Here is a 25,696-nt window from a genome sequence, read left to right as displayed (position 1 = left end):
GAAGTGCCAGAATGGAACCCGCTGCCTTAAATGGTGCAGTAGTTACATTCTGGCACTTCAGGCGTCAGAACTGCCGGACTATTTAAGGTGGAACGGGAAAAATCGAACAAGAAGTTGGTTGATCTATGCCGTCAGCTTCATATCACCAAAGAATAAATAATTAAATAAATAAATAATTGCTTATAATCCCCTCTTTGTAACTAAAGCCCAGCAGTGATGTTGCTCAACTTTTCCCCTCTCTGCTAAGACGGGCCGGCTTGCCTACAGAGCACCACTAGTAGCCTGTTAAGGAAGCAATGTTGTTTTTTTGTTTTTTTAATTTGAGGGTTGTCCCCAAGATTTCAACCACTACCCCTTGTAACTCAGTTCCAAGGGGTTAGGGTGACACTCAAAAACAAGGGGTAGGGGTAAAAAGAAGAACTGGAACTGGGCCCAAGAATGGCACCAGTGAGATTCAGATTCAGTGCAAAATGTGTCAGTTCACTCGTTATTTTACTGATACAACATGTGGTGTAGATCAATCATTTATTTGCAAGAATAAATATTAAAGGGAAACCACCGATTTTTCATTATTTCTGCATAAGTAAATGATTAACATGTCAACAAAGTCATTCGGAGTGGTTTGGTGTTTTTTGGTAAAATGCTCTGTTCTAGAACAACGTACAGGATGACCCCTGGTTCCCATCAGCACCACTGTAAAGAAAACACAAATTTCACACCAACCCACTCTGAATGACTTTGCTTACATCTCAACCACTGAATTGTGCAGAGACTTTGAAAAATCAGTGGCGTTTCCCTTTGGAGTCCATGACATGTCGAGGCATTTGTAGAATTATTATTGTGCACTTTTTCGGACAGATGGCTTAAGCACAACGTTGCCTTCAGTGGCTTCAGTGGTTAGGATGCCAAAAATTCATTCCGAGTGGTTTGATGTGAGATGCTCTGTTTGAAAGAAACTAGCCAGGTCAGAATTGTACACAGTAGTGGTGACAGGAACCAGATGTCAGAGGACTTTAATGCTTCTAAAAGCTCCCTCACATTAAATGGCTATCAACATGCTTCCTGATGCCTGAGCCATTGTCCTACGATAGTTTTGAGATACACTGTTGGCCTGTTTTTCCAGTTTATTCGTGGTGGAGTACACGGAGGGAGCTGAAAGGCAAAATAGTCCCAAAAGAGAACTTGGTGTAGGTTCACTTGTGGTTTTGGACAGTAAATAAAATGGCTATGTTAGTCTTGTAGACATCAAGACTCCTGGTTCCCATCACCACTGTAAACAAAGTTAAGTTAGCTTAAGGGATACTTTTTAAATCCCACAAAGGGGGAAATTCCACCTCCGCATTTAACATTTAATATTTTCTTGAAGTGAAATACCACATACACACTAGGGGGCAGTGAGCACTGCCCGGAGCAGTGGGCAGCCCTATCCACGGTGCCCGGGGAGCAGTTGGGGATTAGGTGTCTTGCTCAAGGACACCTCAGTCATGGACTGTCGGCCCTAGGGATCAAACCGGCAACCTTCCGGTCACAGGGCCAGTTCCCTAACCTCCAGCCCACGACTGCCCCCAAATCAGGGTATGTAAGGCTCTATACAGTGAACCATCTCACATCAGACCACTGAATGACTTTATTTTCAACACAACACTAATACAGAATTATGCAGACATGAAACATCAGTAGAACAAACTGATCGAGGAGGCCTTCAGAAAAATCCAGAAATAATGAAGAACAGTTGATTCTTTTTGAGCTGCTACCCTTTACCTGCTGACCCTGTCCAAGTTCCTCCATGTTTATATCTTCTGCAGTAAACCTTTTTGTAGCTTTCTTGTTAAACTTTATGAAAGCCTAAGCCCATAAATAAGAAAAACATCAATGAGTGGCTGAGGCAGCCGAGAAGGATTTAGCAGTGATGCTGCCTTGTTGTCCGTGCTCTCTCCTCTCTAATCTAGAACATAGATGCAAATATTGGAAAAACGTCCTGCCGGTTATTTGCATTTAAACAAATGGATGATGGTCACTTCAAAAGCCACCTACTCTTTCTGCGCTGATGGAAAAGTTTCTCTTGGGCTTAGCAGCACCTCACGTCTTTGGTATAATGATCAAGTTCAGTGGGAGTTTTGGAGCAGACGCTGCCATTTTCCTGGGATAGAGGATTGGCCTTCGAATTCTGCTTTAACTGAAGCGACCTGTGACACCTGCAGCATGGAGGCTGGTAAGATTAGGCTTGCAATAACCTTCAGTAACACTTGCTGTGGAGGAGTTGGGATAGTTATGTTAATATAAAAATCAAGTTCAGGTGTGATGGGATGTTCAGCCTATTGAGACATTAAACAGCTGGAATTCCTTTAGTATAGAATCAGAGGCACTTTGCTATACAGACACAGAACTGTTCTTACAATTGTGCTCCTTTACAGCGTTATTTTACAGTGTATATTAAACTGTGAAGCCCTGTATGTTGGCCAGCATTCAGTTCCTCACTCTAAAAGCTAAAGTTAAAGAGGAAATCCACCGAAATTTCAAAATTTCTGCATAGTTCAATCATTCATGCAAATGAAGTCACTCACGAGTGGTTTGGTGTGAAATGGTTCATTGTAGAGAAACCAAGATGTTTTTTACATGGTGGTGATAGGAACCAGGGGTCCCCGTCTACAACACAGTCATTTTATTTACTATCCAATATTGACACCATCTGGACAAAAACTCATATCTGAATTGTTGATTTTCATTTTTTGGACAAAAAAATTGTCCAAAATTATGTGGAATACTCATTTCTCTAACTTAAGAATGCTTTTCCTATAAAGTTGAACTTCGATGCTTTGGGTGCTATTTTGCCTTGCTTCGCCCTGGCTGTACCCTTCCACCATGAAGGGTGTTTAAAAAGTATGTTTTCAACTAAATTCTTATCCCGAAACTACTCTAAAACAGCACCTCCGGCATCCGGCAGTGCATACATAACTATTTCCTGGAATAACTTTCTATGAGGTAGCATTTAGAAGCATTAAATTCTTCAGAAGTTTGGTTCCTATCCCTGTAAACAGTTGTGACCTGCTAAGCTTCTCTAGAATGACATGCTTCACATCAAACCACTCTGGTTGGCTTTAATAAGTGCGTAAGTTTGTAGTGTGCAGGGTTAAAACACAAAGCTAAAAATCTGTTTGGCCTACTCAGAGACCACTGCTGTATCGCTGTAGTTTTGAAGGTTTCATGACTGTCTGCAGAGAAAAAACAAGAAGGTTACCTTAATAAAAAAGTGCGGCGTGGAACCTCTGAGGTGTGCAGCGCCCCTCATCATTCTCGTGAAGTTCATTCATAAATCTGGGGTCTTTTACATAATGGTACTATGCTTTTTGCATGCAATTTCCTATCGCAGAAAACTTTAAATTGCAAATATGGCACTCTGTTTAGAAGCACATGCGCTACCCAGGAAAGTTATTTGTAGTGATTTATAAAGTAGACTCCATATAATGATTAATAGCAGTATATACACCAATCAGCAAATAAAACTACTTCCTTGTATTTACACTCATTGTCCATTTTACCAGCTCCACTGACCATATAGGTGCACTTTGTAGTCTTCAGTGGTCAAGATCCCAACAGGACCACCACAGATCAGAGATAATTTAAGTGGTGGATCATTCTCAGCACTGCAGTAACACTGATGTGGTGGTGGCATGTTAGTATATTCTTCTTGTAAGTTCTTGTAAGTCGCTCTGGATAAGAGCGTCTGCTAAAGGCTGTAAATGTAAATGTAGTATATGTTGTGCTGATACAAGTGGATCAGACACAGCAGTGCTGCTGGAGTTTTTAAACATCTCAATGTCACTGCTGGACTGAGAATAGTCCACCAACCAAAAATATCCAGCCAACAGCGTCCTGTGACCACCGATGAAGAACTAAAGGATGACGAACCCAAACTGCGCAGCATTAGATGAGCTACTGCGTCTGACTTTACATCTACAAGGTGGACCAACAGGGTAGGTGTGTCTAATAGAGTGGACGGTGAGTGGACACAGTGTCTGACCCACTCATACCTGCCCAACACACACCCCCACCACATCAGTGTCACTGCAGTGTCCAAATAATTCCTGCTCTGTGTTGGTCCTGTGGGGGTCCTCATCACTGAAGATCAGAGTAAAAGGGGGCTAAGAAAGTATGCAGAAAAACAGATGGACTACAGTCTGTCCACAAAGTGCTCCTGCATGGTAAGTGGAGTTGATAAAGTGGACACTAAATGAAGACAGAAAGATGGTTTTAATGTTATGGTGACTGATGAATTTCCTGACTGTAATCAACGTACCCCATATGACTGGAGGCACTGTGGATAAACTGTGGCTGCTTAAAAGTGACGTAAAAGGACTGGAGGTTAGGGAACCAGCTCTGTGACCGGAAGGTTGCCGGTTCGATCCCCTTGGCTGACAGTCCCTGACTGAAGTGCCCTTGAGCAAGACACCTAACCCTCAATTGCTCCCCGGGCGCCGTGGATAGGGCTGCCCACTGCTCCGGGCAAGCGTGCTCACTGCCCCCTAGTGTGTGTGTGTGTTCACTAGCGTGCATGTATGTGAGTGTTTCACTGCACGGACGGGTTAAATGCAGAGGTCTAATTTCACAGTGTGCAAACACACACGGTGACAAATGGTTGTTAATTAATTAATTAATTAATTAGAATCAAATCATATGAATCGAGTAGCTACCATTGAGTATCAGCTGAATACTGTGCCTTAGTGCTTAGCATTATTCACATGTAGCTCAATTAGACAGTAATGAACAATATATGATGTTATATTAAGGGAATTGATAAGATTTCTGAAATAAGCATTTTGTTAGCATTTTCAGGAATTACATTTAGCCGTATGTGTCACAGGTCACTTCAGGCTTGAGGTTTCTGTAAACACATATTTGCTTTAAAAATAGACAGGAGACTTTCATGCAGGCCGGCTGTTCTTTTATTAAGAACTGCATTTACTTATTTCCATCAGCTATCTTATGGTCATGTTTTCCATCAAAAATAACATCTTTCAAGAAATAAATCAATGAACCGTATTTTCTAGATGGTCTTTGAGAATATTATCTGGCTAAATTAACAGCTAGTAGTTACTTGTACTAGAATTAATGAATTACTATTTGACTAAATACTAGCACATCTGCGCTTGACTTGTTTTTAGGTCACCTGGGGTTGCTTCCCTTTGTTAATCACTGAAATAAAATCTCTACCTGTACACATGTGTATGGAACAGCCTGCTATTTTATACCAGATATATCAGCCACATAAGAAAAGAACTAGATAAAGCAACACATGAAAACATTCAGAAAAACTATTGTGATTCTCTGGGCAACTTCCACTCCTGCCTAACCTTAGCACCCTCTAGTGGTGAGACTAGAATATACAACCTCAAACTGTGCTTGAAAGGAAAATCAATCAATCTCATTATCCTCACATATATTTTCTTACCCAAGTTGTTTCAAACAAGAGATTTTTTGGTACTTGTCACACGTTCCCCAACAAAAAAGAAATTCCCTTCTGAAGTTTAATCCTTTCTCATTCTAATACCATTCATTGTCTATTCTTTTTTTTATTTCCTCTTTAATAAATACAAATTGGCGTGTAGAGTGGAATTAGACAAGTGTAAGGTTGTAGCGCATATGGTGGGAAGCCATGGTATAGTGGGACCACCCCAGGGTATTGTTGCTGCATAGGTTCTGGAGTGTATGGTGACTGAAAGCATCATAAAACAAATATCTGGTTGGCTGGTTCTTATGAGCAGAGCTTCTACAGTTCAGGCTGTACAGGATCTCCTGGAGGAGGTACTTCAGTTTCACTCATTTGCAAGGGAATGACTCCAGGACACATCAAGTTTTCTCCTTTGGACAAACCTTGTTTCCTCAAGGTCAGTTTGGGTCTGAACTCTCCCCTGCATTTTGCTACTATAGACTGCTGGTGTTCCTTGTTGGTGTTCCCTACTTCACTTGTCTCACCTTTGTAGATTTTCTCTCTCCAAGAGGTACTCTTTCCCTCCAACAGGTTGTCTGTAGGCCATCCTTGCCTGAGGTTCAACAGGAATTTGGCTTGCTTTGGACTCACCAGCAGGTCTACAGGTAGCTATAACACCTGCTTTGGGCTCATCTTGCACTGGTTATCAGCCAGTGGTGTGAGGGATGTTTGTTGTCCTCCGAGTTCAAGACATTCTCTCTCTTGTCGACACAGTTATCAACGCTTGACTGCTTTTGGCCCTTTCGACATTGCATTACACGTGCTTTACCTATTAGGAAAGGTATGTCTGCAGGTTGGTCGAAACCGTCGATCAGTCTCTGAGACCACACTGTGCATTTGTCTGTTCTTTAACAATGTAGACTGTATGTTCAAAGTATGACCTCGATTTGCCTGGGCCACCCTCTCACTGAAATTCCATATAAGGACCTCACCTCCTGGCTATAGGGTTACTCCGGTCATATTCATTATTTTTTCCCACATGCTCCTGACTATCTACTCTGCTCCCAGGCAACATGGTAAGCCTCTGTCTTTGTTCAGCATAGCCCTTCGGTCTTTTAAGTTCTTCTTCAGTTGTCAGTCCGAGTAACAAATCTGTGGACAAGCATGGGTATTGGCCAAACAGCTGGTAGAATGGTGAATATCCCGTGGCTTCATGACATGTGCAATTATATGCATGTACAATTTGGGGGAGGTATTCCCCACACCGTGCCTTCTCCTTCTTCTCCAGAGTCCGCAACATGTGCAGGATGGGGCAATTAAAGCACTCTGCTGGGTTACCCTGAAGTTGATACGGGGTAGTTCTCAAATGCCCCACACCACTCAACTGCTGCGTTGTCTGAAAGAGATCATTCTTAAATTCACAACCTTTATCGTGATGCAGCTTGGCTGGGAAACCAAATCTTTGTATGAAGTCACTAAAATTCTTTTGTGCTGCTGTCTTCTCAAATTTGTTACACGTCTGGTAAGCATGTGCATACCTAGTAAAGTAGTCAAATGTCACCAAAATATACTTGTACCCACCTTTACTTTGCTCTAAGTGTAGGTAATCGATGGAAACAAAATCCAGAAGTGAGCTACTGGCTCTACTTGTCATGGGGGCCTGCACACTTGTTGCAGGCTTCTTTTGCTTTATGCATCAGCATTGTCAGATTACAAAGGCCTCGTCATGTGGGGCCAGTAAAATCCTTCTCTAGCCATTCTTAGAACTCTTTCAGTGCCAACATGGCCCATATCATCATGTAAGTGTCAGAAGACCAGAGACTTGGTGAAACAAACTGTTGCATCCCAATTGTTTTATGGTACAAGAATCTGTTCTCAGTCTGGAGCTTTCCCTACTCCCTACCCATGGATCAGTTTTCTGACAGCCCCACCAGCATATTATTTCATCTATGAATGAATCTTTTCTCTGAGCTTCCTGCTGTTCAGATAGATCAATTGCAGACATTAACTATATAATGTTAAGCTCTAGCTGGCCAACTTGGTTCAGGGTTACAGCAGTAGCTTAGGCCACATCGTGAGTTTCCCCTGCTTGGCTGCCCTCCCATGTATCACTAACAAATTCTCTGAGGAGCTCTTCTGTGGATTAAAAAAAAAAACAGTGGTCAATGTCAAGTGGCCACTGCTTGCCAGGCCGCTAACAGATGTCAAAGCAGAAGTCAGACAATTCACCAATCCAACGATGGCCTATTGCATTCAATTTAGCCGTACTCATAATGTAAGTTAAGAGATTTTGCCTGTATAGATGGTAAAATATGGAGCATTAAACCATTTGTCTCTGAATTTCTCACAGTGGGTGAGAAACTGAAGGGTGAGAAGCTTGAACTTCCCAGAGTGAAGTCTGTAATTTCTCTCTGTGGGCGTAAGAGTTCTTGAACCATGTCTAATAACCCAAAGCTTGCTATTCTGTCTTTCAGGTACAGGTGTCTTTTGTCAGAAGCATCCATATGAAGTACAAATGGGAGCTCAAAGTCAGCGTAAGCCAGAACAAATGAGGTTGTCAGTACATCAGTCAGCTTACAGAAAACTTCTAGGTGTTCCTTTGTCCACTGCACAGGTGTTTTGAGAAGTTGCTGCACACCCTTGTACTTTGCCCCCTGGGTTGTGGTTGTCCTGGTGAGTGTGTGTTTAGCTGAAGCATATCATAAAAAGGCTTGACGGTGCAGAGAAATCCAATGGTAATCCCTCAAGAATATGACGATCGTCCTTACATCCTCTTCAGCAGCAGATGTCTCATCCTTTAGAGCATACACAGCTTCCAGATCTGCAGGTTCAATATGTGCACCATTACCTGGAACCAACTAGGCCATGGATCTCCCCTATTGATTTACAAACTCACATTTTGTTGGTCTAAGCTTGACCCTATGATGCTGAAGAGCCCTGAGGACTGTCCTGAGTGCTTCAGCAAGGTCCTCAAAAGTTTATCATTTATCAATAATATGTGATTACAGGGTGGTCTGGCTTTTGCATGACACTATATGTATTAACATCATGGTATCATGTTTGAGTTATGAGCGCTGGAATGATGCAGTGTATGTGGAAAAAAGTCTTTTTTTTGCCACTTATTTTTCTCTACAATTGCATCATGAAAAAATGAATGAATTGAATAACCCATAACTTTGGGGCAGTCATGGGCTGGAGGTTAGGGAACCAGCCTCATGACCGAAAGGTCACCGGTTCGATCCCCAGAGCCGACAGTCCATGACTGAGGTGTCCTTGAGCAAGACACCTAACTCCCAACTGCTCCCCGGGCGCTGCGGATTGGGCTGCCCACCACTCTGGGCAAGTGTGCTCACTGCCCCCTAGTGTGTGTGTGTGCTCACTAGTGTGTATGTGGTGTTTCACTTCACGGATGGGTTAAATGCAGAGGTGGAATTTCCCTGTTGTGGGACTAATAAGGGTCACTTAAACTTAAACATATTGATGTCAAAGTAAGCTTGCACTTTCTTTGGCATTGATATGACTGAAATGAAATATTTAACGAAAGACATTTTTTAACCTGTTGTACTGTTGTACACTTGACTGCTACATGAAATCTTCAAAAATATTGAAGTATTCTTTTAATGCCTTCAACTGCAGACTTATTCAGTTAATGATCTTAAGATTTGTTTTGTAACTACTATATAAATGAGCTATTTGCTAACTAGTATGAAGCTCGTATATAAACAGTGTTATAATGAAAGTGCGGAATTGAAATGCGGCTCTACATACAGGCTGTTAAGCTTTAAGCGGTTAAACAAATGTTTTACCTTCCCTTTACTTTTCCCAGAGTATTCCAAATGAATGTGTCACGGTTCAAGGTTAAGCACACTTATTAAATAATTATTGTTAAGTCATTATTCAGGAACTACTGCAAGCTACTAATTATTTAGTACTGTTGTATTTGCCATGAGACCAACATGAGTTGGTAAAATTTATTCCAAGGAACACCTATTGGTGATTTCATTAAGGTTCACTAAAGCCAAAATTAGATACTTCTAAGTAGGAATGATGCACAATAGGCAATTTATTAAGACCTTGTTATGTAAATGATTGATCATCAAGCAATCTTCTAATCTTATTAAAACATAATTGGCAACATTGATTCCTATTGGTTCTAGAGAGCTTCAAATGACTTCTGGAATTTATTACTATAGAGCTAATGAGATTTTAATAAATCACTAATACTTCATTAATTAATTAATCCATCATAATACTTCTCCTGGCTATAACTTCAAATACCTGGGAATATGTTTAATAAGTTTCAAACTACTTGAACAACTAAATGTGGATAAATGAAACAGAGTTTTCAATACAATCAAAAATGTCATGAAAAGCTCTTCAAATTGTGAGATAAATTGACTCGTTGATAAATTTAGTGCTTTTTAAAGTTTTTCTTGCTCTAGATTTCCTTTCCTGGACCTTTATTTAGCCTAGTTCTGGACTACACCTCATTCTGAATGGAGAGTCCCCCACTGAAAGCAAAGCGTAGTCCAGAACTAGACTTAATCCCTGACCAAGAAACTGTGCTATGAAGTAATAAACTCCAGAAGTCACTTGATGATACATAGAACGTCTAGGAATAATATGTTGCCAGTTTTACACCTATAGGATGTAAACGTTATGATTGATAATTTGCATAACAAGGTCTTAAGTCATATTGTGTATTATTGCAACTAGAAGCTTAATTATTAGTGGCTTTCACATAACAGACCTACAGATATGTATTAATATAGGTCAAAGTGAAAGATTAAAAACGTCTAAATTGGGATTCACTAGGATTTTATAATATCCTAGATGTCACAGTGCTGCCTGCACATGTTCTCCGGGGATGGCCTCACTGGGATTCAGTAAGGGAACCTCCTGATGCTGGGCTGAAGTTTAGAAAGTTTAGAAAGAAATTTCTAGCAGTTTGTGAAAATGCAGTTGTTAATTACATGTTGTCTCTGTTTAAAGAAAAACATACACCTCCAAAACGGTCCCGTCACAAGAGTGAAGAGGTTTAATTAAAAGTAATTTTGGAGCATTTCTATTCTATTCATCATGAAATTTCAGCCAATGTGTTCACATGGTGGAAAGAAATAAAAAATGTAAATTATTTGCATGTTATTTGTTTTGAACTGGGACAATAACCACATAAAATATAGAATATAAATGTATAGATTACAGTCATCTCTCTCAAACACTCTTGAAATAGTGCCCATACACTAAGCACATGATTTATGATCTGCATTGCAGTCCTTTCATTCTGAAAGAAGCTGCCTAATGAAAACAGTGATAAAAGGTAAGAATGTTTAGACCCTGACAGACAGTCTTGGTTGACAGTCTACCTGTGTGTCTGACCTCTACATGGTTTCAACTATTAAATGGTGGAAAAATGTGAAATAATTGTCATGATTGTTAATTATTAATTTTAGTGATGTGATTTGCATGTCAAGTGACACACATTTTTACAGTAGGTTGTATGTAAATGTACTTTTTGTTTGCATTTTATTGACAAATTCTTGTACTAATGCAATCATGTTGTCAAATCATCATCATTTAACCGTAATGCCGTTTTCTCCTGGAATGCTCTTCTTAAAGGTAGAATAACATTGTCTAAAAATGCTAAAAACACACTAAAAACTGGTCTAAGTTGACATTTAACCTAAAAGGAACATTATTTTAAATGAGAAAATGGTCTTTGAACATTAAAAACATTGAAGATTAAAATGTTTCCTTTAAAACATTAGAACTTGAGGTGAATTGGCCAAAGTTGTGGGAGCGTTCTCTGTTAACTGAACAGAATAAAATGTCATTAACCACAAATCGTACAGCAGTTATACTGTCACTTTTAAACACATAAAATCAACGTCTTTTTTTTTTTACAGTAAAGTTGTTGCTATGAAAATGTGGAACTGCAGTTCAGGAGCCACAGGCCATTAACGTAAAAGCATTTAGCATTACAATGTCTTTACAATGTCATTACTTTTCCCAGACTATTCCAAGCGAGTGTATCAGGGCGTCAGGGTCAAGCACACAGTCAAGGACCTGCTGGCAGAAAAGAGGTCGCGACAAACAAGTGGGCCATGCTTCACTGTAAGTCCAACATCCAAACTCACCCTGGTCAATTAAGCTCAACTGAAATTGAGTCCCCTCTCATTGTTCCCATGCACTCCATTCACTCTGTCACTCCACTCTCCTTTCATGCATGCAAACAGACGGTTGGAACAGTTGGTATGGCTATCTCTAACCCTGTGCATGGCTTTGCACTTTATTTACCCATCGGCTTAATGTTTTATTCCAACCATTTTAGTCTTTGGTCTCTGATGGAAGCATCTCTCTTCTCCCTGTGGTCACATAAATCCTGTCAACAAATACCTAAACATAAGCAGTAAGCAGCTGAAAGGAGCCCCAGCAATCGCATGTGGCTCCACAATGAACCCAGCAACAATACCCACAATGCTAATGGTCATGAGCGTGAACCGCAGGACGCTGCGGTGAGTAAAGCTGCCGTTTCGGTGTGTGGTCTGCCTATGCAAAGTCACCGTCTTGCGCACCTGCCCAGTGGCATCGCTCTTCCTGCAAACCACAGACAAGTCCTCCATTGTTGTCACAGATGAGCCGAAATGGGGCTTTCAGCCGTCTGGCTGCGCCGGCAATGACGGTCTTTCATGGCTAAGTCCTCACCAGTGTTTCTCACGGGAGTCGCTTCTGTTTGCATTTCCATTTTGGGATGTGTTTATGCAGCCTAAGACAAAAAGACCAAAATACATGCACGGGTTACAGTGTGTTGTGCACTGGGTTTCTATCTTAAAGTAAATCAGTGAGAAAGTTTAGCAAAAGTTGGTGTTTTCAAAAGCTGTTCCACAGTCTAAAGGTTCAAGAACAATCCATGTAATTCAGTTATAAACAAAGTTTATACGTTTATTTATAAGTTATTCAGAATGTAAAATACTTCAGCTCAAAACAATTTACAGATTTCTTTACAGTGGTAGTAATTTCTCACCATCGTGTGTGTGTGTGTGTGTGTGTATGTATGTATATATATATATATATGTATATATATAAAAAATGTATAAATGGTAACTTTACAGGAGAAGGAAAAACTACATTAAAAAAAACTATATTACTTTTAAACTGACAAATTTTTATATATATATATATATATATATATATATATATATATATATATATATATATATATATATATATATTTTATATATATAATTATTTTTTTGTCAGTTTTTGATATAATTTGAAAATGCCTCTTGTCCTTTACAAGTTGTATACATTTGATTACTTGGAAAACATTATGGTTCCACTGGCTTACATTAAAAGTAATGTAGGATTTTTTCCTTCTCCTGTAAAGTTACCATTTATACATATATATATATATATATATGCAGATTTTTTGAAAAATTGGTAGAAGTCTCTTTTTCTCAATGTTGGGTAGATAAGACGGCTGTAACTGTGTAAAAACACATCATTGAGTCTTATTTAGTCTTTACTTTTTACTTTTTTCATTCAACTATAAGCCGTTCAATACGCTGGCTGGTAATCAATCATTTAAGCAGACAGTATCCAGTATATTATGTAACAGTTTGGAACGCACCTATGATTTCAGTGATGCACAAACAACAGAAACAAAAGTAGGTGCCAGTCTTTGTGAGCACATGGGGAGGATCACTGCGGTCACAGAAGTATAATAATAGCTGAAAAGGAGCAGAGGTATTGAAAGGAAATGGACCTAATCAAAAGCAGCCAACACAAAGGCTGCTTTAGTATCAGGTGGCTTTAATCTATGGCCTTTTAACTAAGAGAGAGGAACCATCTGCAGCAGCAATCTCAGCCGCAGACTTCAGGTCTAAACACGAAGCCAAACTCTGAGACGCATTTGCCAGGCCTGCTGCCCAAATAATAGCTATGGTATTACATAATCTGTGTTGAGCATGAATTTAGGCCATTCTTTTGAGGTAAAAAAGCTGCGTGTTTATGTATGTACATATACTGTGCATAGACCATTCTACTGAATCTGTTCAAACTAAAGTGCCAGATTAGAACTATTTAAAAAACAATGAGGTTTTCAGACCTTAGACATTTGCAAGCATTATGTTATGAACTATTTAAACCCAAGGCATTAACTGAGATAGCAATGGGCAAAATATATGCAAAGTCATCATTTATACGGCACTTTGTATTGGAGGTGGCTGCCCAAAACCCTAACTCTAACCCCTAAACATACTCTAAACCCTAAAACTAATGCGGAGCGAGGAGGCGGACACATGCGGAGATAAGCGAGATTATTAAGGGCGAATCAAGGGTCATCGTCGTAACAGTCCAGGTTCAAGTAACCAATATGGAGAGATTGGGGGGGCAGACATAACAGACACCAGAATGCAACAGAACAAGTGGAACATACAACAAAGCAAATAAACAACGATTCAAGCATACGTCAAACAGAGATTCAAGTAACAGCAAACACAAAGGGCAAACACAGGGCCTAAATACACACCGGGAAGACGAGGGACAGGTGAAAACAATCAGGGGCGGAGTCAATAAAAAGGGGCATGAATCAAAACAAATGCACATGGAGTGAGAGGAGCCAATTGTGACACACAGCATGCACGCTCATATTTGTGTTTGTTAGTTTGTTAGTCACTGTCCTTGTGATCTCATGAAAACCAGTGTATTCACATACAGTATATCCACGTTTCAGCCAACGACAGTTTAGCTCCGCCCGTTCACAGTGAAGTTATAAGGAGTGTTTCATCCTGGTTTGCCTTTTGACAGAAGTTAGTAGCATCACATAGCATTAGATGCGTGTATTTGTGTTTTGTGTGTGGGTTTAGCCTGCAGGGGTCTTGTGTGGCTACAGTTATCAGTTGCTGCTCGCCAGTGGTTGGTTTTCCTTTACACACCCCCCAACTCGTAAAGACAGGGCTCATTGAAAAATGTTAGTTTTTTACCAGTATTTATGACACTGTGGTGTCATTCATGTGCACTCATCTCATAAATACTGTGTACACGCCTCGACATGCCTTGAAGGCAGGAGTAACCTGCAGAGGCAGTAAGCACACATCTGAACAAATAACCCCAAGCACATACTTAGAATACCCAGTGCTGAGCATAATTCAAACATTAAAGCGTCAATCTGACTTTGACACTGGTGCTTGATACCACTTACTATACTTTCTTTTAAATTATGAACCAAAAGTGGGCGTGGCTTAAGCCACACAAGTTTGAGGTGCTGGAATTGTGTGTAATTACTGATCGTGATGCTCAGTGGACTAACTCAGAAGTACCAATGTTCATAACATGTTAGAATTAACAACCATCTGTCTCTGTGTCTGCACACTGTGAAATTAGACCTCTGCATTTAACCCATTCGTGCAGTGAAACACCACATACACACTAGTGAATACACACACACACTAGGAGGCAGTGAGCACACTTGCCCGGAGCGGTGGGCAGCCCTATCCACGGTGGCTGGGGAGCAATTGGGGGTTAGGTGCCTTGCTCAAGGGCACTTCAGTCAGCCAAGGGGATCAAACCAACAACCCTTCAGTCACAGGGCTGGTCCCCTAACCTCCAGCCCACGACTGCCCCATGTCTATAGAAAGTACTTTGAACAGACAATCAGTCTTGAATCTGGAACATGCATGCTTATTAACTCCTAGATGCCACAATTGACATAAATAAGACATAAAATATTTTCATATTTGGTGGTATTAAAGTAGATTTGAGTAAATTTGAGTCAGTCAGACCAGACCTAGTTAGTGGTTGACATTTGCTTCTTTAGATTAGGATAATGTAACTAAAAGAGCAGGGAGTTTGCATCCCACCTACTAGTACTGCACAAACTGCATGGCTCAAATCATCAAACACGTACGTCTGTCTAATCTAAAGGAGTAGAAGTCTGGATGAAATTCAGGCTTTAAGGATGGCTGGCATTGTTATCAGCTTTGAAACATACTTTTATCCCCACTAGTAGATTGAGATTACTTCACAACTTTATACTGTTTGGCATAAGTGGTGACTTAAGCATGCAGATTTACACAATGCTAACAGGTGGCCATTAACTTCCACTCATTGTTAGATACATTATTGTAGCCTTAGTGCAAACCTAAAGAGAAACCACGTGCATTGTCTGATTTGGAGTAAAGAAAAAACTGCATTTTTAGCTGAACCTTCATACATTTTTAGCTGCTAATGGGGACTAAGAAAGATTATTGGAGGTTGTGGTTGGAGTCTTCAGGGCTCAGTTGGGTAGTTGATGTAATACGATGAGCCCTCCAGTTCCTTTATGCATCGGACTAATATTGGTGGCTTTCTCACCATTCAAGCCTGCATTTCCCTCAATGAGCTAGGATAGCCCTAGGGGTTGGCAGGAAGAACAGGCACAGGTGCACAGGAAGGGTGCCAATCAGCTGCTGTGAGAGTTCAACTGATGTCTATTGTAAACTATATGTGTCAATTTGAGATTGTGGGCTGTGGAACAAGCCGTTAAGGAGCTCTTTGTAGACCTGGGCTGTGACCAAAATGAGCTCCTATTTGCATTGTAGGGTGTTACTGAGTATTTCGGACATTTTTCTCTTAGCGCCCAAATACATAAATGTAAAGAATGGCAGCAGATGTTGCTCCAAAACCTGTATGGACCTTTCAGCATTAATGGGGCCTTCACAGATGTGCAGGTTACCCCTGCCATGGGCACTAACACACGCGTCAGACCACAGGACACTTTTCCACTCTGCGCCAGTCCATCTCAGATGAGCTCGGCCCAGAGAAGCCGGCGGTGTTTCTGGGTGGTGTTGATATGTGGCTTCGCTTTGCATGGCAGAGTTTTAACCTGCACTTGTAGATGGACGAACTGAGTTCACTGACAGTGGTTTTCTGAAGTGTTCCTGAGCCCATGTGGGAATATCCGTTACAGAATGATGTGGGTTTTTAATGGAGCGCCGCCTGAGGGATCGAAGGTCACGGGCATTCAGTGTTGGTTTTCTGCCTTGCCGCTTACTTGCAGAGATTTCTCCAGATTCTCTGAATCTTTTGATGATATTATGGACTGTAGATGAAGAAATCCCTAAATTCCTGCAGTTGCACGTTGAGGAACGTTGTTCTTAAACTGTTGGACTATTTGCTCACGCAGTTGTTCACTAAGTGGTGAACCTCGCCCGTCCTTGCTTGTGAACGCCTGAGCCTTTCAGTGATGCTCCCTTTATACCCAATCATGACACTCACCTGTTTCCAATTAACCTGTTCACCTGTGGAATGTTCCAAACAGGTGTTTTTTGAGCATTCCTCAACTTTCCCAGTCTTTTGTTGCCCCTGTCCCAACTTCTTTGGAACGTGTTGCAGGCATCAAATTCAAAATGAGTGAATATTTGCAAAAAACAAAAAAGTTTATCCGTTTGAACATTAAATATCTCGTCTTTGTAGTGTATTGAATTGAATATAGAATTTGCAAATCATCGTATTCTGTTTTTATTCATGTTTTACACAATTTCATTGCAATTGGGGTTGTATATAAGTTGAGCAAAACCAGGTAAATCTATGAAAGATCTGTATTATATCCACAACCTGTTTCACATTATTTGGCCACATGTCCTCTCTTGCTATGAAAAGTCTCTATGCATGAATATCCACTTTCACATTATCTACTGGGCCCATAATGGATCATCAATTGTGAATAATAAACCTCCAGAAGTGACCCCTTTCGCCAATGATCAACACCTGGCCAGGACTTCAGCTCAGCTGTGATTGGCCTAGTTACAAACATCCAGTCATCAGTTTTTATTGTTTAGGCTTTGCTTGTTTGATTTAGTATTAGTGATATTTGCAGTTAAGGTTCATATTCTGGAGAAAAGAGTAGCAGGTTTGTAATCGTGTATGCAGGCATGTGCTGTTTGAGCTACAGTTTTGCTCCGGGCTGAGACCGAGAGTTCTGAACTGGGGTTCAGTCCCCCACCTGGGTAAACACCCTACACTATACCAATAAGAGTCCTTGGGCAAGACTCCTAACACCGCCTTCGCCTACCTGTGTATAAATGATCAAACTGTAAGTCGCTCTGGATAAGAGCGGCAGCCGAATGCCATGAATGTAAATGTTTGGCGGGCCTGAGTGCCTTTTTCCTGCTGTTGATTTGAAGTGCGATAATTCCAAGGTGGCAAAAATGCAGGATCAGTCTTATGATTATACTATTAGCAATGTGTGTCCAGCAGTACCAAAAGTTCAGTTTTTGAATGAACGCTTTCTTCTTTGAACAGGCTGCTAGTCATGCACAGAGGGAGGTATAGTAGTTTAAATCCATAGTCAAGTTTGTTACATTTGTCAGACAATGGCTAGTAATGAAGGTAATGACTGAACAACCAACCTGAGCAGACAAACTAAAGTAGCAGGTCAAAAAAACAATTTTACTGCTGAGCAAACGCCGAGACATTGAGAACAGCTTCAGCAAAGGAGGTGCAGTTAAACACCTGTGTATATTATATTGCACTCACGTGCTGTACTGTGTTTAGTTGAGCTCTTCCTCTGTTTGAGGACAAACTGGGCAAAGTTTGATGACAACGTTGTGTAAACACCAATGTTAAAGATGAAGGTATTTGAATTTGAAAAAGGATCATGAGGTGCTTAGGTTTAGAACTTAGACAATGCAGTTTAAAAAGTGATACAGAAAAGTGTTTAAAATCTAAACATTTGGACTTACAGCAGCTGTAACGTTTTGTCAGAAACATATCGATTAAAAATGTTGTAGAGAAACAACTAAACTTTTTTATGTTAAAGAACAGATCCATAAGTTCCTCAAAATGTTTACTTTCCATGTTTTTTTGATATTTGGATTGTTAAGCATGATTTTGTGTGAGGCTGACAGAGCTGGACGAAGTACACAAATCATGTACCTGAGTTAAAGTCGAGACGCCCAAGGTCAAATATTACTCCAGTAAAAGTAGAAGTTCCTCCCTTTAGACCTCCACTTGAGTAAAAGTACTAAAGTATTTCCCTTCAAATGTACTTAAGTATAAAGTAAAAGTACTAAAAGAGTAATTCTGGCTCTGATGTCCTGTTATCATTTTTATAACCAGACTGGCTTCATGAACTCATTTCAGGTGAAAGTCCTCCAGCGTCTCTCTTGGTAAACCAGTCTTTTAATAGAAGGTCATTAATTAGTGACGCTGACGTCTATTAAAATGATCAGAAGCACAAAACACTGAAGGTAAACAGTTTCCATCAGGGAGAACCGAGTGGCTCTGAAATCACTTTTTACACACAAGCAAAGTTTCAGGTTCAGATTTATTTACAACTTAGTTCCAAGTTTAAGTTGAATAAAAACTGGCTTTAAACTCAGGATCACAGATGAGCTCCTTTACTATGTTGATCTGTAGGCGTCTGTTCATAAACATGAACCAGCCCAAACTCATTTACTATAAAATGAAATGGTGTTTGTAGAAATTCAGAAAAAAGCCGCGTCAGTCTCGACTGCATATGTGGACATATTTCTATATTGAGCTCTATTTACACAAAGTTAGGTTAGTTCATCATTTATGTTGAACAGACTCTCCCAAAGTTTTACGCTGCTGCGCTGACGTTGAACCGCGTGCTGCACTGGGTCGGTATGACCAACAGGTCAAAACCAGCTCTGAACAAAGTGACCGCTGGGCCCTGATTGGTGCTCTGGCTTTGCGCTTCTTTCGTTTTGACATGTGACGTTTTTATACACACAGAAACCAAAAGGAACGACAGATTTCTCAAAATGTAGGAGGAAAAAGTCGGATATTAGACTCTGAAATGTAATGGAGTGAAAGGAGAAAGTCGCCCCCAGAATATAAAATTTAAGTAAAGTACAGATACAGTAAAAAACTACTTAAGTACAGTAACGAATTACATTTATTTAGTTACTGTCCACCACTGGAGGCTGACTTCAACCTCATTTGTCATCTCAATCAGGATGTTGGGCTCAGAGATGAAGTGTTTTTGCAGTCAGCCTATTCTGTCGCCCCCATCACTCACCTCACCCCCCGCCTCGATTTATCCAGCTCATCGCCTTATTTTAAGCCCCCTGTCAGGTTGCCTCTGAGTTTATTAGCTTTAACAGCCTGATTTTCATAGCCTGCCTTCAGAAGCGCACTGAGCCGTAGATAGGTCATATCGGGAAGTCTTGGGATGGGCAAATGGCATTCAAATCCATGCCTCAAAATTTGCTTACCCTGCAGCCAGTGTTAACGTTGATATCAACTCTTTCATGTTTGTAATATGCAAACAGTAGAGAAGCTCTGTGCCTGTAGTTTTCTCTCCCTGATCTGCTCCCTCTGCTTTTGAGACACATGTTTCATAACAGCATTCAGACTGAGAAATGCTGCACATTAGACTTGGTTAAATTATAATAAGTCTGTAACAATAATAAGGAGTATTCAAACAGCAGTATGTAATATTCTCCTGATAATGTTAAAAGGTAGCCTTACTGACTCAGGAGAAAAGATATTTTTTGGACCACACTAAGTCTTTATGTATAAATGTCACACACAGACTCATCAAGAAGGTCTGGCTTGATGTCCAGCTCTCAAATTCAAAGTCAACACTGTCCTGATGAGCTGCAACGGAGCTTATCGGACACCAGGCTTAGGCCCTGACCTCTACTGTGCTATCTGTCCAAATAAGACTTTTATGTACATTATGTGCCCAAAGGTTTCAGACTTTTGGGAGGAGGTAGTTGAATCTGTCTGACAAAGATACACTTCTCCATGGACGCTGACCTTAATTTGCTTACTGATGACCCAAGGTTCTCTGTCATGGAAACATCCCAGAATATATGACTGGCTGGCTTAACTGCAGCAAAAAGTAAGCCACCTCCTCTGATCCAGTCTTGAACTATCAGCTGCAAAAATAAACAATGTTAAACTCTTCATACATGGAATGATGGAATGTCCCAAGTGAAGTTCCTTTCTCTTGCTTAACTGAGTGACACCTTTAGGTTGTGAATGGTATAAGAAAACCTCATATCTCCAACTTTACAGGAGAAGGAAAAAACCTGCTTTACTTTTAATGCAAGTCAATGAGACCAGAATTTTTTCCAAGTCGTTTTGGACCATTTCTTTTCTCAGCCGTTTCCAAGTTATGTCAAAAACTGAACAACGTACGAGGTTTTCTTGCGACAGCAACGATATGTAGGTTGCGAAGCACAGCCCACTTTACAAAATGTTCCACTAAATGTTGTGTGTGATTACACATTTCCACCAGAGAGGTCTCCAAATGCCACATTTTCCACTTAGCAGTATAGAAAATAATAGTATAATAATATTATACAATTTGTTTTACCCATTTTGAAACAGGTGCATACAAGACATCATTCATTGCAAGCAATGGTAGTGAAAACATTAGCTAATCTCTCCTAATAACAAATCATATCTGTTAATTTATACCTAAAAAAAATACTTTGTGGTAAGAAGTACATTAACTAGTTTTATTCAACTGAAAAAATGACTTTGATTGAAATCGTTCATTCAAACTTTTTATTTAGGTCGAATAAAAGTAGTTAATTCACTTGTTACCACATGATGTAATTTTCCAGGTGGATCTGACGAGCCATTTTTTTATACTGTAGAGTCTTTTGCTTTTGATTGGAGTCATATAGCATCACTATCTCCATGTCTTGAGAGAGCAGAGGAGCTACTACAGTGTTCACATTTCAGTTTCTCATGCATGATTCTATTGCAATTACTCTCAGCTTCCCACAGAGATGGATAGACTTTGGTATAAATTCGTATAAATATGTTCTTGCAATTCTTATGAACTTTGTCTATAGATTAGATGTACTGACTAAAGGAAAGATTAATAAACACATATACCACATCACTGGCATGTTATGAGTAACTGCGCTGAAATAATGAATTTAAGCTTAACTTCCAGACTCATATCTGTCGCTTGTTTTCAGGGGGTGTCAACTCCTCAGAGCCCGTTCGTCCAAATGACAGGTGAGTTGTTCTCTTTACAAATTCTTACCACATAGTGACCAGACACTGATCAAAGTGAATGTAGAAGAATGCATGCAGTTGATTTTATGTGCAAAAACGTACAAAATGGTACTCGTCTTCTTGTTGTCACAGGAATTTTTAGACAAACTTTTAACTGGTCTAGAACCTTAAGTTGAGATTTTTTAGCTTTGAGATTTTTATGATCAGAGATGAATCATATTATAAGAAACATACACATACTTAAAAATGAAGGCTCCTTCACAAGTCCTGGCCTGGATATATAGTTCTAGGAAAAAAAAAGCATTAATAGATGTACAGCCTTTATATTATGGAGGCTCTTTAAACTTTAAAAAGGTTTGTCTAACTCATTCATCTCTTTTAAATATGGTACTTTAAAGCAGTAGTTTTTTTGTATGATGCACATCTTTGTCTACTTACTGCTCTTTATCTGCTTACTGTGTATTCTGCTGTAACAATGTAAATTTCCCCCAGTGGGATAATAAAAGTCTATCTTATCTTATTGTAACGGGGAGCTAGGAGGTGGACACATGTGCGGAGACAAGCGAGATTTATTAAGGGCAAATCCAAAGTCAGGGTCATAACGGTCCGAAGTCAGATGGCCAACAAGGATAGATCGGGGGGGAGACATGACAGACAAACCATCATCCAACACCTCATCCAACATATAGCATATAGCAACAACAGATCAGCACAAAGATACAAAAAAATACAACATTGCTGATGAGGGAGAGGTGGAAACAATCATGAAACAAGGGGGCTGGACCAAAACAAAATGCACATGGAAGCCCAAAACAAAAAGCACATGGAGTGGGAGGAGCCAATCATGACACTTAACTTTGACATGACACAACCAAAGTTGGTTGGTGTAGTGTAGTGGTTAATACCTTACACTGTAGACTGGGGTTCAATCCCCCACCTGGGTAAGAACCCTACACCATACCAATAAGAGTCCTAGGGCAAGACTCCTAACACTACCTACGCCTACCTGTGAAGATGATCAAATTGTAAGTCGCTCTGGATAAGAGCGTCAGCCAAATGCTGTAAATGTAAATCTTAGTTCTCAAACCTTTTTAGTCTATGGCTGTTTTTATGGATAATAAGTGCCACTGCACTGCACAATCCATCTTGAGACCTTTATTTTTAAATGTGTATGTCCTGCTATCACTATTATTGCCTTTGCATTTCAATTACAACTCGTTTAAAGGTTCAGGAATCTTCAATGCTGATTAATTCATGTTGTGTTCAGGCTCCCATGTGCTTCCGGGATACTACAGCATGAGAAGGCCATTCATTTCTGAAGCAGAGTTTTGCCCTTCGAGCAAGCAGTTCTCCACCGACGTGTACTCCTCACCACTGACGGGGAAGTCCATCTCCTGTGACACTACGTCTGCGTCCAGCTACTCGTCCCTCATAGACAGTTACTACCCGGAGACTTTCAGTGACTACCGCAGTGCTGCCCTGTCCAGTGGAGGAAGCACCATCTTCTCATCTTCTGCCTTGTCCACTCTTCTGCCCCCTTTTCCTGGAGATGCTTCACATTTTGTGCTGGTAAGAGTCTTAGCGATGTGTTTTGGTTTTCTGGACTTGTCTATACGAAATGAATCCTCACTTTCACATCTTACAAAATAAAAGTAGCTAAAAAGTAGCTCTTGGCTTGGATGTACGGTTCTACGATGAAGCTTTAATTAGCTTTAATTTTAATTGTGGAGTTTTTTTATACTTTTAAAATGGTTCTTCATGCTCAAACATCCTATTTTCTTTAAAGAAGCATAAAGAAAGTTCTTGATGGAACCTTTGGTATTGCTCAAAATAATCTTTTCTGATATTTTCTGGTATTTTTAAGGTGTATCTGCTTTAAAATAGCTTTTAAAATAGTTCCGTAGTAATTAATGTGCAAGTTTCATGATTACTAACTGAATAGAAAGGCAAGATTAACCTCTAAAAATGTGCAGGAACATTCATTTTAAAATGCAGAATCCATCCAGGAAAGATTCCTTAGGGAAAACGTGTTTTTCTATAGTATTGCTCGAAAGCATAGTCTCTATGCATTTTTATAGTAAATGCCTGATAATAAGCTTTAACATGTATAACGGAATAACTGGTGTTAGAAAAGGTTCCTAAAAGGTTCTTTATGTTCACATCTCATGAGTGTAACTGCTTAAATTACATTCATTTCATAGAAGCTACTCTGTAAGTCATAACACTAAATTATTTCCTATTTCTAAATAATAACTTAAAATTTAGCCTAGAGCTTAAGGTTAATATATTCTTAAAAGATCTTTGTTTTTCTGTACTCCTCTGTTCTTTCCTTAACTTACGTCCTCTCCATATGTACCTCCACGTAATGTTCTCCAGTGTTCTTTAGAACAAAGAGATGTAATCAGCCTGGTACTACAGACTAAACGGTCATTACTCCTGTGATAAGACCTTAACTGTCTGCCAGCCTGAGCAGAAGCTCACAGGCAAGAATCTTGAGTGTTGTTTGTGTTGTTCTGCAGAGGGATTCCTGGGAGCAGGCTGGGACGGAGGCAGTGGAGGGTCTGTGTGGAGATGGCCTGGCTCCAGCGCCAATGGCCATGCCTGTGACCAGCTCCTTGACTAGCTCGGAGCCGGCCAGCCCCGGCCAATACCGCTCGTCCTCCAGGAGCTCCGGCATGCCTCAGTTCTACTCCCTGCACAGCCTGGAGGACGTTCAGTATCACTCGTCCTTCCAGCCCACGGCCAGCAGCTACACATGCCCCTCATACATGACCGCGTCCAGCGAATCTGCAGCCAAAATGCCAGCCCTGTCCACAGAAGAAACTGAGAATGACCCTCCAGCCCTGAACGAGACGATTCCATGGGCCAAAGAGGACGCCACTGGCACCTGGTCACAGTATGAAATGCGGAGAGCTTTCTGATAAACCTCTGACTGAATGGACGTAAAAGCTGTCCTGCTTTAAAAGCTCTTTACAATTTGTCCTTTTATCGGACACACGTCTATCCGGGCCAGATTGATAACAGAAGGGACACTTAATTTTAACTTTATTCTTAATTTCAAGTTGAGTGCAAGTGGCAGAACTTTTATTTTATTTATAGCAAAATTATTTTTCATTATGTCTACACTTAACGATGGTTCTTCAAGGGTTCTTTAGCAAAGGGAATGGAATCAGAGGAACCCTTTCACCATGCAAAGAACCATTTAGCATGAACTGGTTCTAAAGAACCCTTGAGATCTGTTTAACAGTGTGGGGTGGGGGTGCTGGAGCCTCTCCCAGCTGTCATCGGGCGGATGTTTAAGATTGTATACAATTCAGTTTTTAAGATACAAAGAAAGTCTTCAGAGTGGTTTGATGTTAAACACACCATTGTGGAGAAACTCCAGAAGTCAGAATTGTTCGCAGAGGTGACGATAGGAACCGGAAATCTTAAGCAGTTTATTTCTCTAAAAGCTCCCTCAAAGAAAGTTATTGCATAAAATGTTATAAATATGATCCCTGAGATGATGTTTTGGAAAGGCTTTGGCCTAAAACACAGTTTAGTGCTATTAATTGTGGAGAGATATTTTCTAGGTGTTGTGAGTCAACATAGTACCAATAAAATTTTTATATTTTTATTTATTTTATTTTATTTATATTATTTATTTTATCACCATCAACATTACATGTAAAACTCAGAAGGCATGTTATCCTTATTAAGCCATCCTTATGTCATCCTTAAGTTATATAGGGTCACTGGTTCACAGCCCACATTGTAGATACTGTATCATGACCAGTGGTCAATGCAACTTTCCATTTCACATCAAACCACTCAGAATGGCTTTGTTTACGTCTTAATGACTGAATTATCTAATTTCTTTTATCCTGAGTCCTGAATTGGCGTAGAACCATTATGTTATATGCATGTTCTTTGAAATGGTTCTTCGTGTTCACACATCTCAATTACAAAAATAGTTCCTTCCTGTGAAATGTTCCAAAAATCATCACTCCAAAGAACCATTTTGGCACCAAATATTGTTTAAGAGTGCTAAAATATTTCTCTGATGTGTTGATAAAATCTGATACATTGCAAATAAACAGGAAAGCTAAAACGAGGACGAACAAAGTTGTCGATGCAATCAATCAGTAACACTTACCTTTAACCTGTGTTTCACTCTTTAAACCCGTCTACAGGTCTACACGGGTTTTTCACTTTCAGAACTAGTTAACATGTTGTTTCTGTACAAACAAATAAATAAATATACATCAAAAATGTGCATTTCTACAGCAATAGTTCTTCACAGTA

General features: G+C 40.1%; 1 protein-coding gene across 1 annotated transcript; it reads left to right on the top strand.

Annotated features, from left to right (window-relative positions):
* Window positions 1–2,061: 2,061 nt before the first annotated feature.
* Window positions 2,062–24,566, top strand: si:ch211-213d14.1 (uncharacterized protein C11orf53 homolog). Its single transcript, XM_037546868.1, has 5 exons — window positions 2,062–2,212; window positions 11,442–11,542; window positions 21,373–21,412; window positions 22,680–22,981; window positions 23,932–24,566. Exons 1-5 carry the CDS (start codon window positions 2,203–2,205, stop codon window positions 24,331–24,333), a joined length of 855 nt encoding a protein of 284 aa, XP_037402765.1. The 5' UTR covers window positions 2,062–2,202; the 3' UTR covers window positions 24,334–24,566.
* The last annotated feature ends 1,130 nt before the right edge of the window (window positions 24,567–25,696 follow it).

Source organism: Pygocentrus nattereri, chromosome 17 (genome assembly GCF_015220715.1).
Source record: "Pygocentrus nattereri isolate fPygNat1 chromosome 17, fPygNat1.pri, whole genome shotgun sequence".
NCBI classification, from domain to species: Eukaryota; Metazoa; Chordata; class Actinopteri; order Characiformes; family Serrasalmidae; genus Pygocentrus; species Pygocentrus nattereri.
The sequence above is the reverse complement of the archived record's forward strand: the minus strand, read 5'-3'. Positions and strand labels throughout refer to the sequence as shown.